We start from the raw sequence: 14,270 nt of genomic DNA on the forward strand, positions 1-14,270 counted from the left end.
TGGAGTTATTTAAAAGAAATGTTGCACCCTAGCTCAAGCCGAAGGGATGCGGGGGGCTCTTGGCTGATAACCCATGGTGTCAAAAACCCCAAACATGTGTTCGTGTTCTTTCAGCAGACCCAAAAACAAAATTCCCTGGAACACAATCCCTACATCTTCGACAACTTTGGCCTCGATGGGGACGACTCAGCAAAACTGTCCACTTGCCGCCTGCAGTATGGGACCAGTTACTTCCCCGAGCTGGATTATGAAAGCGACTTCAAATTGCGGATCCTCAACGATCTGATAAACTTCCGATACAGAAAAATGACTACAACTCGGGTACCCAGCTGCAAGTCGCCAAGTTCTCGAAACTTTACCCCATCCTTTACTTTGACCTCAGAACAGTCAAAGAAAGTGTGACAGGTAATCCAAAGAGTTTGACTTTGCATTACCGACTAAACAAACTAGCCAATGCTGAAGATTATGGAATCGTCGCTGCGGTCCTGAACGAAGAAGAGGTTGAGGCGAAACAGATTGGAAATGAACTGGTCGTTGTCTGAGCGAAACCAAAAAAAACAAACGTCTGGAGAATTTTTCTATATTTGATATAAGATGGCGACGTCTTACCTTCCATTCAAGATTGCGCTGACTGACGGGCAAAGAAAAAAGCTTCAAAAAGCTTTTGCTGGAAAATCGGCCGTAACGCTACGCGTCAAACCAGAACAAATCCGCTGTGGAGACGAACTCCTTTTGACCAGCACTCAAATTAACCGAATGAAAAATACAGCCGGCGAGAGGAAGGTCGCTGATCTGAAGATGAGCAAGACACAGATTTAAAAAACCGCCCAACGTGGCGGCAACATTTTCTCCACTCTGCTTGTGTTGGCAAGACCCTTAATCAAGCCACCAGTTAAGGCTTTGGCAAGGGCAGGACTTAGTGTTGGGGCAGAAAAAGCGCTCAGGAAAATCTTCAAAAACGGTTACGGGGCAAACGAGATAAAGCTCTACAAACTTGTTCAAGCGATGACCCCAGAGCAGAAAAAGGCTGTTGAAAGCTTTCCTGTTGGACAAGGAATGGTTCGCGGCGGCGGAACAGGGAAATACGGCGGATTTCTCGGAATGCTTGCCTCTATAGGTTTGCCTATTGCCATTGATTTGATCGGCAAAATGTTCGGCAAAGGAATGCATGTAAAGTCTGCACCACGACAGCGACGTTCATTACCGCTTCCCCCTCCCACAAGGGGAAAAAGGATGCACATAAACCCGCCACCTTTCTTTGGCAGTTGGGATGATTAAAAAAAATTGAAATTCAGACGTTCCGCTTGCTAATTTTGATTTAATAAACTGGTGCGAATATTTCAACAACCCTATCAAAGGGAATTTTCGCGCAACCAGGAAAAACCTCTTCTCCATTCACAGTGTATAATCAACATGGACGATTTCGGAAACATGAGCACTCAATGGGTTTGTTGCTGGCGCGCAAAAATGGTGAATGTGAATACTTCGACTCTTTCAGATTGCCGCCGCCGAATGAGAAGGAATTAGAACTTAAAAAATTAGGAAAGAAGAGCTTCCTTCGTAACGATAACCAGCTATAGTGGGTTGGGAGCGTAAGGTGCGGATATTTTTGCTTGCTGTTTCTGGAAGAAAGAAACAAAGGCGCGAATTTCAAAGGTATTCTTGATCTGTTTTCTGAAAACGTGAATGAAAACGAAAGAATTGTAAAACAATATTTTTTCAAAAACATTCGTAGCTAAAAATATTTTTCTCAAGTATATAGCAATGAAAGTTTACTGCATACAAAGACAAACGCAAGACCCCGAACGTCGAAGGAACCGAAAAGCTTGCTTGGACTAAAAATAAGCGCAAAATGCTTAACCCTTTGAGCCCCAGTTACGCATATACGGGTAATTTATGGTCGTGCTCTTTGTACCACTTGTGACGTCATCAATTTAAATGTCATCAGATATTCTTGATAAGCAGATAGTAGAGCTAGGATGGACCTTTCCGTACAACGGTCGATTTTGGATATCGACGACATTCTGACGTAGCAAATTGAAAAACACCGTTATTAGTTTTGGTGCAAAAATGGTGGTAAAATGGTCCACTATGCCTATAATTGATCAAGGTCCATTTATAGGCTTTGCCCATAATTAACACTCAACTTTTTACGACAGCCAGAAAGAATACGCAACGCAAAAGGTAGCGAGGGTGAAAGGGCCGAGGAAAAGGGAAGGAAAGGGCCAAGAAAAAAATTGAGAACGGGTAATGACACACACAAAAAAAACAACGAAACCGACAACGAAACCGACAAACGGACTTCTAACAGACCGAAAACGAGAAAAAAATGTAAAAACGACGCGGACCGCAAAATGGTCAAGTCGCTTGATTCAATTCCGCGGAAAACAGACAATGGAGACATGTGCTTGCGCGTAATGCTATAAATTCAAAACAAAAATTCGCTTTGGGTTACCTTGGGTTAAGCCATCTAAAAACACACAATTTTATTGTAAAACATGATTGTGCTCTCTCAGATGTTTGCGTTTTTCGTGAATGAATATTTCGAACCAGAGTGGCAAAAAAATGTGCGTGATATTGCGCGCGAGATCGTTGCTGCCATGCTTGAGACTAAAACCTCTGAAAAATAAGACAGACTTTTGTCTTTGCCGCTCAGCAGATCATTTCTTTTTTCAAAAGCTGGGAAACCCCCGTCTTTTGTTTCAATACATTCCTGAGTGCTAAACTTTATTCAAGCACTCAGGAATTTAAACACGACACCCAAGCGCCGGAAACAAAAAAAACCAAAAAAAAAAAAAACAGAATTAACTAATGTGCTCGCCCAGTCATGCTCGAGTAAACAACGGCTGGCCAAAAGCGCCTGTCTTTGGGTGGTGTGTCAATAACATCGTTAGTTTGCTCGCGTCCCATCGTGTTGTCAACTAGAACCGCGTTTGTCCAATTCAACTTTTCTTTGCCTACTCCGCCTTTTCTCCCCCAACTTATTGGCTACGGTCGCCCACAAAAGTCATCTTCAAGACCTTCCTGTTTCTTAAAGCAACTCTTCGGGCGTTTTTTGAGTGTTTTCGTATTCTTCAGTAGCCAATCCTTGGAAAAGGATTTCTTCTTGACACTGCGCTCGCCTCGCATCGCATATATAAAACAAAAACAAAAAAAAATGTTTTGACGCGGCTACATTCCTAAAGGCTTCAGTTTTTGACCTTGCGACCGATTGATATTCGGCGGCATGCATATCCATATTGAGCTCTATGTATAATCAAAAATATATTTTTTCACAATCGGCACCTTTCTTTTACGATATTTTAAAGGCCTAAGCGGCTGTAACAACCGCTTATATACGCTCGTCTTTTGTGCTCAATATTGGTTGCCACGAAAAGGCTGAATATCACGCGCCTATCAATTTTTTACGTCAAAGAACAATAGGTTTGCACGTGTAAAACAAGAGATCACATACCCGTGCGCCTTAGCAACAGCGCATTCCTGTGCGCCCTAAAAATAAAATTAAAAAAAAATAAAAAATTAAACTCAAGCGCTAATTTTCTTGGGCGCTCAGGAATTCCATTGACGTCACGACGCCTTTTATGCTCGAGCAAATTTGCTTGTTTACATTTCTTTCGAAAGGAGAATATTGGCAACCTCTTGTGGATTCATCCGTTTCATCGTGCCAGCGACATCATCTGGTAAGAATCACACTCACTCACTCATGTCCATTATGCGGTAAGAATAATGATATTTTATCATCGTTCGGCCCATCAAAACGCCAGCACTGCATTTCTCCTCTTTCTTTGTCTTTGCGTTTGCGAATTTTTGGTTTCTTTTGGCTTTGATCAATTGGTCCTATTCGCCAACGACCCATGATTGGTATACTGGGGTAACACATTTGTTCAATAGAAAATAGTTCTGGAGCAAAACAAATTTACACAAAGTTGAGACACATATATAGTGAGGGTTGTGGGTGCACGTATTCTGGGGACAATTCGGGACGCCGACATTTTGGAGGCGGTCCGGGGCGCCCCGGAATGTGTATCCCAGAACCTTGTGGGGGGGGAGGTACTCCTAGAAAACTTGGGTGGGGGTGTGCAGCCCGCGTCCCAAAACCCTTACCCTATTTATGCTTAAAATCTGCCATATTCCCTACCCTATTTATGACCTGACCAAAAATTCGAAACCCTTTTTATGACCTGAGCCTTAAATCAAAACCCTGTTTCAGACCAGCGTTATGATTAGTTCCCTAGTTAAGACCGATGGCAAACTACCGTAAACATAATTTGTGAAAGGCTTTTGTTGATTTTCTTTTCGATAATGATGAAAAAGTGGCTTCTTCTTACAAACATACCCATATCAAGGCTAGAGTGCAAAAACCATACCCTACCTATGACCAAAATGACCAAAATCAGCTAAAATCGATACCCTAGCTAGCTATTTATGACCAAAACGGCTGAAAAACCATACCCTTTGGGCCCGCACATAACTATATAGCCCACATAAGGGAGTACCCCCCGGGCCCAGAACCTTTACTATATATGTGTGTATTTGCACATTTGCTGTTGAGCAGTGAAACCTGTCAGCAATTCTGCGGTATCAGATATAGCCCACTAAACTTTGCATAAGGACAAAGCGAAGCTCGAATTATGGAAATTGCCGTGCAAAATGTCTATAGACGGATGATTATCTCTGCTTGGGTTCGTTTAAATGCCTGACGAGCACAGGAAGCAGCCTGAAACTCTACCGAATCTTTTAGTGTTTTAGCAAATGTAATGGCAAGACATGTGGAGAACGAAATGTTAAAGCAACTGAGATCCACTTTGAACGCGTAATCAGACTCGACAGGGACTAAGATATTTGTTTAATCTAGCTTCGCTTTGTCCTTATGCAAATTTTAGAGGACTTTATCCGACACCGCAGAATTTTGATTACCTAGCTGTCTTAAAAATTGCATCAAGATGACAGCCAAAGGTCGTTTCGTTAATTATTTCTTGCTTGTCATAAAATATGCCAAATTTTAGTAGCAGTAAGATTGAAATCAAACATTTAAAGAAAACGACACACCGTTTAAATTTGCAAGACATGTTTCGGATACTCTGGTTAAATTTCAAACTGGCTACAGAGGGAGCAGGAAATAGCAGTTGAAAGTATGTGAATGAATCAAGACCTACTTGCCGTGTTGCCGACTGCATATGGAGAGAGTTAAATATTACAAACATATGCGATTGCAAGCGGGCCACGAAACAACACGAAGGCGTTTGCCCGTTTACCAGCATCATTAAAGACCAGACGGCACGATCACTTGGAATCAAGTGTGTGTCCTCGCTAGACATAAACTTTGACGGTTTTTCTTCGGCAAAACTTTATCAACAACGGATATCGCGCCTGCATATTTTTATGAAAAAGATTTACAATTTTCCCGAGAAATCTGAGCTGCCAAAGGTCATACTTCTGGTGAAAATTAAGAGGCCCTGCGCCTAAGAAACGACCGATGATTTCCGGCTAAAAAATAAAATCGGCCGATTTTTATCTCCCAAGTAGAGGTTACCGAATACTATTTAAAAATGTGCATTCGTTTTCATTCCGCCGCTATTTGTACAAATGACGTCAATGGCCGCTGTCACACGACGACATTTTCCAGATTCAACTTTCGTTAGCAGACGGTAATTTCGAGTTATTTTCTTTTTCTGCGTATTTTTCATCTTCCTTTCTCTTTCAATTCTACATCCTTCTACTCAGGATGGTCTTTGAATGCCTACCAAGGTTTAAAGTGGCGTTTAACACGCTATCCACGGCCGTATTGGCAAAAGAAAAGTGTTTCGCCGAAGTAACAGGATAACGGTAAACACGGTAACTTTGAACGCTTTGTACAAGGTCAATATACTTTGGCCGAAAAATGTTTTTCCAGAAACGTAATGTGTATCCTTCCAATGTCTAATTCATCACTGTGATTGCTTTCAACGGCGTTGGACTTTTGAGAAATAATTATTTTAAAATCAGCTCCAACGCTCCATCTAATTTAGTATGCAACATTTGAAACGTTATTTTTTAATCGCTTCGGCAGTTTTTTGATGTTTATCGAATGATATTGCATTAAAAGGCCTTTTTCTTCAACACTGTGTAGTTTTCTCATTATTTTGCGTTGCGATAGTAATTTCTGAACAGTATTTTGCGGGGCTTATTTTCGGCCTGATTTTGCTGCTATCAGACGGAAAAAGTTTGCGGCTCGATATTTTTGGTTTAAAGCGAAACTGAAACAAAAGAAATTCATTTTTAAATAGTATTCGGTAACCTCTACTTGGGAGATAAAAATCGGCCGATTTTATTTTTTAGCCGGAAATCATCGGTCGTTTCCTAGGCGCAGGGCCTCTTAATTGACTTATTCTTTTCTGCGGTTTCCGGGGTGGAAATACAAAATTTGCAGAGATCAGAGCAGGCTCACTTTCTCGCCTCGCGGCTTCGCCGCTCGATTCCTAGCCTGCGAACAGGCTCCCGGTGAGCCCAAACGAAGCGAAGGAGCCTGTAGACATTCTATTGATGCCGCCGTTCTATGATACCAGCTCCTGGTATCATGATATGATGGGTTAAATCGCTGATTGTTGACATCTTTGAGATGAATATTTGACAGATCTTTGTATAATTATACGACTCCAACGGTTCGTTACAATAGTGCATTTGCCGTTTCCTTTTAAGTTTCGGTCTCTCGACCTCTCGTTATTTCACAAGTGATTCTGAAGAGTAGTTTATGCTCTGTTACGAGGAGGAATTTTAAGTCGAAGCTAGTGGAGTGGAACCGTTTGGCTGTGCTATAGCAATTTTTTGGGGGATCAAAGGCATGGTTTCCGGACTTTCCGTTGTTTATCTGCTTGTCGCTTCGCAGAGTTTGACAAGTATCCAAAACATGTCTTGCAAATTTAAATGGTGTGTCGTCTTCTCTAAATGTTCGTCATTAAATGTTGCTATGCCAAGTAAAAACATTCACTCGTTCGATGACTTGGAAATAAGTGTCAACATTATTTGCTCTTCGTACAAAACCTGAATTCTCATCAAGTACCTCAAAGCGAAACCAAGAAACTTTTTGTGCTTAGGAATTCGTGCGCAATCACGAGTAGTAAGAATTTTTATTTTATTCGTCGCGAGTACGGATTATTTTAATTTTCTTTTCTTAAAAAAGACCTTTTGAATCACGATAGAAAATCAATAGCCCTTTTCAGCTGAGGCGGTTTATTTTTCTCTTAAGGTGGCTGAACACAGTTTTTGATACCTGTGTTTCATTTGCCTTTTTCTCTAAAACCCTTGACCTGTCGGTCGCCAAAAATGGCAGCAAGCAAGTTAACAACACAAACTTTGGTTTTTTGATGGTTAAGCTGACGTATGTGCCGTTGCCAGGGCAACATGAATAAATATAAACAGGCCTTTAAAATCGGTTTTGTTTATTGAAGAAAATCTAGTCATTAGATTTTCTTTATAATTTTCATGCAACAAGCTTGTAACGATTCCCACAAGTTAGCACCATTTTGCTAATAATTTAACTAAGAGATCTTTAATTATCCCTTGTTGAAGGTTCACTGGAATATCTAAAATTTCCTTTGTTAAAATTCAATTATTTTTAATATTCCATTTACTTATTTCCTAAAGTACTTTCGTGCCAAATTTCGTGAAATTCTAATGAGTGGTTCTCGAGAAATAGGCGTATTTCCGAGAGTGCAATTTTTCATTCAATCGCAATTTTTTGACTTACTACGTATGTAGTATGCATTTAACTGGGTTCTTTCGGTAAAAAAGAAAAAGCTGAGAATTGCTGGGTTCTTTGCATCGTTACCTTTTCTGACATACCTTTGTAATAAAAGACTAAAGCCATCACTACAATGCGTTAAATATAGAGAAACATAGCACAGATACTGCGGGTGTTAAGTAAATAAAATGATCGCTTTATTGACGGCATGTTTGTTTTTGCAATCTTTGTGCGCGCGCTGAATTGCATCAGCAAAAGCGCGCGCAAAAACTGTGTTCGGCCACCTTAAGGTAATTTCCCTGAAATAAAACTGTCAATAGATTTTTGCTCAAACTTTGTCCACTGAATATTTATCATATGAGAACTTTAATGATAAAATTAAAACGGGGGGTGCACATGCTCGCTAAGGAGCAGTGAGGCATTGAAAATATCCTATTTTAGCATTATTTAATGCTTATTATAAGAACACATTCCAAGTTGTTGTAAACCGCTTTGTGAGTCCAGACTCATGAAAACTTCAGTCAATACTTGTGTCGGACACAAATGAACTTTTTAAGTTTGATTTTGACAGACAGCTGAATCCTTGTTAAAATATTGCAACCAAATTGCTTGCCACTGCTATCAAACTGCAAAATAGAAGAGACTACAGTGCAGCTGCTATTTTCCTTATCTATTCAATTTTCAACAATAGAAATCAAATCAGCCTTTTCTCACGCAAAGCTAATGATTAGTTGATTAAAATGACTGGGAAAAAATTTGGGGTGCCCGAGCTCGTTAGTGAGCTATAGCCATTTTTCAACAGACAGAACTCAATATGAAGGCAAATCCGCCATGTTTTCAATGTGTGCGTGCACGAGCGCGCGCGAATGACGCCATAAATTATGCGCAGTAAGGATGCGCAATGCAAATGTGAGGAATCACCTTACGGGCCCATTAACCGATTCATGCGCGCGCTCGCGCGCGTTGCTAAGGAGATGAAATTTCACTTCCGGTTACTTACGTCAGCCTGAGCTCGGAAAATAATAACTCAAAAGCTTGCAAATTCGCTTACATTTTAGATGTTTTTCTTTGTGTTTCACAAAATGCAAAGTAAAAAAAGTACAAGCAAAGACAAAATAAGAGAAAGACAGTAAAACAAGAGCAATAGAAGGAGAAAAACTAACTCCGCGTTGCTTTGTTTGATCTACCGAAATGCGCTGGTAGTGTAAATTGCGCACGCGCTGATAGGGTAACTTCCAATAGATATCGGGCGCACTTTCGGTTTCTTTAAATGTTAAAGGAAACGCGGTTTTTCATTAAATCGAGCCTTTTTTGACGAATTTCGATTAAAGCCAACTTTGGAAACATAGCTATGCATTCCTTTTACGAAATCATGCTTTTTTTCAGAAAATTACGAATTTTTTAATATTTTGAAATGCTCTGAAAATCTGACCTTGTAGAAATGAAACAAAATCGATGCATAACGTAATGAGGATTTAAATTAAAATATTAAATCAATGAAAAAAATCCCGATAGAGTAATTTGCCTGGGAGCCTTTACATTTTTTCTGTATTAGTCACATGACCATGGGCGTGGCCTGATGACGTCATCACTAGTGTTACTGATCGTGAAAAAGCTAAAACATGAAATAACTCTGAACTAACTGAAAATGATGAGGTTATATGAGAATAAACTTTCCTTAGCAACGGCTCGAAAAGATCGGTTAATGAGCCCTTAAGGCAACGTTATAGCTTCTAAAATTATTTATTTACATACAAGCGACTATTTCAAAATCTGAAAGCATGAATTCTCACGAGCATCATCACATGGTTTGAAATGGGGCAACAAACCGCTCGAGCTAAAAAGGACTATTGCGTATAGTAAGCTTTAATACCAGATTTTCTTGGAGGCGTTGCGAAAACACATGCCCGACATATTCTTGGCATTGAGTTTCTGGAGCAACTTCACAATTCAGGGCCACTTTTGAAGGTCCCTATAGTTGGTGGCTCGTCTGGCTTGTTTGGCTCGGCAGCGGATAAAAAAAGGAGTAATCTATATACGCGTTAAGTCCTAGGTCTATGTATTTAGTGGCTCGTCTGGCTCGTTTGGCCCGGCAGTGGATGACAAAGGAGCAAACGAGCCAAACGAGCCGGCTCTTTCGGTGGATGATTAGAAGCGGCCCTGTATTCTGTAGTTTAGCCGAGTCCCTTTCCTACCATACTTCACACAAAGGCTGGAACTCTGGCAATTCTTAGGGGAGTGATCCTTCCTCCTTTTCTCGAAAAATTGTAAAAGCGAAACGCAGCATTATGATATGTCATTTTACATCGTAGTCGAGCCTAGTTGATAACTTATTCAAACAACCGTGTTGCATTCTTTGCCGTGTGATTTTCCATTACAATTTCACTGAATTGCTAATATCCTAAATAGAAGTATATTTTGATAGATTGTTTCACTTTAGCGTCGATTGCACCACTACACCTCACAACAAAGATCCTCGCTACGTACGGACCTGGTGAGATTGAACTCGAGTACTTCTAGCCCGCGAGCAGGCTCACGTTGGAGCACAAACGCGCGAGGCGAGCAAGTGAGCCTGCTCTGATCTCTGCAAATTTTGTATTTTCACCCCGGAAACCGCAGAAAAGAATAAGTCAATTACTTTTCACTGGAAGTATGACCTTTCCAGCACAGATTTCTCGGGAAAATTGTAAATCTTGTGAAAGTGAATTAATCAACATGACACGAGCGTGGGACAAAGAAAATTCTGAGTCCCCGACAGGAATCGAACCCATGACCTCCCGAACACCGGGCGGGCGCTCTATCCACTGAGCTACAAGAACTCATGGAGAGCAAGGCCATTTAACTGAGTTCATATATGACAGGTGTCCTGAATACTGCAAGGATCAACGCTATCGAATTCATCGTGAGTTGTGATAAGTTAATAAAGATGGTGAATTTTAAGCTCGGTAATGAAATGTGAAGGTGAATTAATCAACATGACACGAGCGTGGGACAAAGAAAATTCTTCACCAGACTCCTTCCCGCCGGATCGCTTTGCTCTTCACCGCTCGCGTGCGTGACTCAAAAGTGAGCCTGCTCGCAGGTTATAGTACTTCCCGTTTGAGCTGCAGGGATTCTCAAAGTTAGAGCCCTTTTTTTGGAGTCATTTGCTAAGCGTTGAGCAAGAGTTGTAAACTCTTCTAATTAGAGATTATATATTTTGTTAGGTCTAAAATTTACATTTTTATAAATTGAACATGCAGGAATTTGATACTTTTAAAATTAAACCCGCTTAGGGGGAATTCAATCCATTAGGGTGTGTGACCTTTGAACCTCCTTACCTAGATTTTACAATTTGTTTATTTCCTCAGGGCAATATATTGGGCAGACTGCTTGTTTGCGTAACGCTTTGAAGGGAAAGCAGACTGGACACCTGAAAATGCTGTGGTCTAAGTTATTTTTGTTTCCGGTTATCTGCTGCTGGGCTCAAAGTAAGTACTAATTTTCTTTCAGTTTGTTTTTCTCTGATCTAAAATTGTGCGTATCTGTTTTGCAACACAAGAATTAGTCGACGTCTACATTCCAGAGGTGAGTCTCAGTCTCGGAGGAAGTTTTATTCTTAGAAGTGAATAAAACTTCCTTCGAAACCGAGATTCACCTCTAGAATGTAGCCAAATACTGTTCTTTTTTGCATATAGCATGACAAAATCCAGTAGTAAATATCGCTCTCGTAAATTCTGGCTTTTGTCATTCTATATGCAAAAAAGAACAGTATTTGTTCCGTTATCATCCCTCGGTACAAAAATTTTGTTGACGAAGAATGATCTGTTTAATGTGGTCATTATCATCGGATTAGAACGAAAGTTATCTTAATCGAGGAAAGTCAATCAATTTTTTATCTCTGTTTCACCTGGGTCTGACTGTGGTAATTCGCCAGTTCAAAACTATAATATTACTTCCTCTTTAGTTCCTTCCGATAGAAAACATTACATGGTCTTTTTTGGCAGTAGGTTGATGATAACTTTGCAAGAGTAATCATTTGCAACTGACGTGAGCAGATTTTTAGTTCTGCTGTTTTTGACTGCTCTCTTTGTTTTCACTGTAAAAACATGTTAAGTTTTATGTCCTGTTTGGTAAAATAAAAACCTGCAATTTCACTTCCGCCTCAACTGGAGCCACGTTGCTATGAAAACCGGGTGAAGAGCAGGTGTGCAAGACTTGTCTCTAGTTCATTGTTTCTTTTTTGATGCACATTTGAGGTGCCAAGTTTCAAGAACATTGCTTCAATATTTCTAGAGATATTGTTTATTCAGTATTTATCAGTTTCTAGTTGCAAACAATATGACGTCATCAAGAATCAAATTTGCATAATAGAAAAACGTCAATTTCTCTAAAACGAAAAAAGATATTTCAAAAAAAGACGCCATTCTTCTGTATTTTGAAAGGCCTTTTAAATAAGCAGAAGTTATTTTTAATGTCATATACACTTTAATTAATGGAGGGGAAAATTGCAAATACTGCTTAAGCAAGTCAGTTCTCAATACTGTGGTGTGTTTCGTTTTTACGACTCGATAGAGATCAAATACTCTTATTTCAAAGCGGCTCTTCCGGGCGTTGTTCGAATTGTTCGTTTCAAGATTGTTCTCTTCAATAATGCAGTGTGAGCCGCGTTCAATATTATGTGAAAAACAGTTTCTGGTAAACGTTTTCTGTGCAATGATCTTTTTCTTTCAACAAAGATGATTTATAGACATGTTCGGCTAACGTGTTTACCTCCTTGTTGCCACCCAATTCAGATCACGTGATGATTTATTTGGGAGATTACAGCTGTGCAATTTGTCGCACGCAACTGATTGCATGGGAGTTTATAATATAGATAAGATCGTGCACGCCTGCGGATTGGTCGAAAACCCATGTTTTATCAGAGTTTATAATATAGCTAGGACCCTGCGCGCGCTCTGATTGGTCAAAAACCCATGTTTTATATATCAGAGTATTAAACATAGAAAAAGCGTGTTTTATTGTTTTTCGCCACATTACCGCTATATCATAGAGCAAATGAAGAAGCCCTAGGCCGTGCATCACACTGTGATTAAACACTCCGGACATTTGAGAACACTCGAGAAATGTTTAAAACACTTGCCTGCGGCCCGTGTTTTCTACATTTCCCTCGTGTTCTCAAATGCTCGTCGTGTTTTATCACAGTTTAATACACGGCTTAGGCTTCTTTATTTGTTAAATAAACAACATCTAAAGTAAATAATTATACCATCTGAATTGGAAGACAACAAAGATGTAAATACGTTAGCCGAATCCGTTTATTAACCCTTTGAAACTCAAAGAAGTAATGTTTGGAAAAATTAATCTTCTGGTTCTTTTGTGGAATCTTGCGATAAATACCGTTAGAAATACTTCAAAATAGTCAAAATAATATTTGAAAAAGGCACAGGCCCGTAGGGCGAGTGTAATTTTGAAGTCTTTGTTAATTTTTTTTAAAATTACTTTTAACATATTTTAAAAGAAACTACTTACATACGCACTGTAAATTGTATAAAAAGGTACGTACAAATTACACACTATCTTAATTATTTGCTATTCCACTGTACATACTTACATATTTTTACAATAACTGTCTAATTTCTCGCGCGCTGATTGGCTCACTTTTTATCATCAATGAGAGTACAGACGAATAAAATTTTAATTTATGCCAAATCAACTTTCAGCTGTCAAACTGTCAACGTTTTAAACAATGACATTTTATTGATTTTTTAAGTAGCTAATCAAAAAGCGAGAAAAGCTATTGACAATGTTCACATCATTTTAAATAAAATTCACTTATCCTTGCGGCTCGTGGCATTACAGCCACTTTGACAATGCTGTGACGCAATTTATCATTAATAAGAGGACAGACGCATAAAAAACTGACGTCTATTTGTCAAATAGTTCATAAATTTATCGTTGCTCCCTAAAATGGGCTTTTCAGCACCAATGTTACAAATTATAAATTTACCAGTATTTAAATTTAAATAATTGAAAAAGATAGAAAACAAACGAGTAAATTTATTAGCTTTCATTAGCTAAATACTCCCTTAAAATGCTGTACACCATACTACCCAGTGATATCTACTATTCACACAAAACATACAGAAAAAGGACAAGATTGTCACGAGTGCCTCAAATTATTGAGGAGAGACCTCCACTTTCCTTCCTGGAATTAAAGTCGGTTATTTTTCCTGTCTGTTGATTGCTTCAACGAACTTTACATGATTCAATTTGATCGTGAGATAAGGCAATGATGGTAAAGAATTCTTCACATGCCTGTGGTAGATAACGTGTTTTCTAGCAATGATAATATGATTTAGAAGCAACCAGTTTGACCTTTTGTGTCCAAAAACTATGTGGCATTCATTTTGAGAATCAGTAGCAATGTGTAAGGACTTAGAGAAACAACGATCTTCCAGAAGGCTATGCTCTTTGTCAGGGGTACTAAAGAGATTCATGTGAGATTTTGCAAAGTGCAGATGGTTGAATCGAACACTTTTACCTGGTATAGTGATTTGTTGGTATACAT

General features: G+C 39.4%; 1 protein-coding gene across 2 annotated transcripts in view; it reads left to right on the plus strand.

Moving 5' to 3' along the window:
- The first annotated feature begins 2,381 nt into the window (after positions 1–2,381).
- LOC110043096 (uncharacterized) overlaps positions 2,382–14,270 on the plus strand; it is a 390,873-nt gene continuing 378,984 nt past the window's right edge. Inside the window, exons 1-2 of one of the 2 annotated variants that reach the window (XM_089292808.1) lie at positions 2,382–3,717; positions 11,071–11,190. In XM_089292808.1, coding sequence (XP_089148934.1) covers positions 3,582–3,717; positions 11,071–11,190 — 256 coding nt within the window. In that variant the 5' untranslated portion in view covers positions 2,382–3,581. The remainder of the gene's footprint in view (positions 3,718–11,070; positions 11,191–14,270) is intronic. The other variant, XM_089292810.1, reaches the window with a different exon arrangement.

The sequence above is a fragment of the Orbicella faveolata genome, unplaced genomic scaffold (assembly GCF_042242905.1).
Source record: "Orbicella faveolata isolate gen_17 unplaced genomic scaffold, um_ofav_v1 contig_24, whole genome shotgun sequence".
Classification (NCBI taxonomy): Eukaryota; Metazoa; Cnidaria; class Anthozoa; order Scleractinia; family Merulinidae; genus Orbicella; species Orbicella faveolata.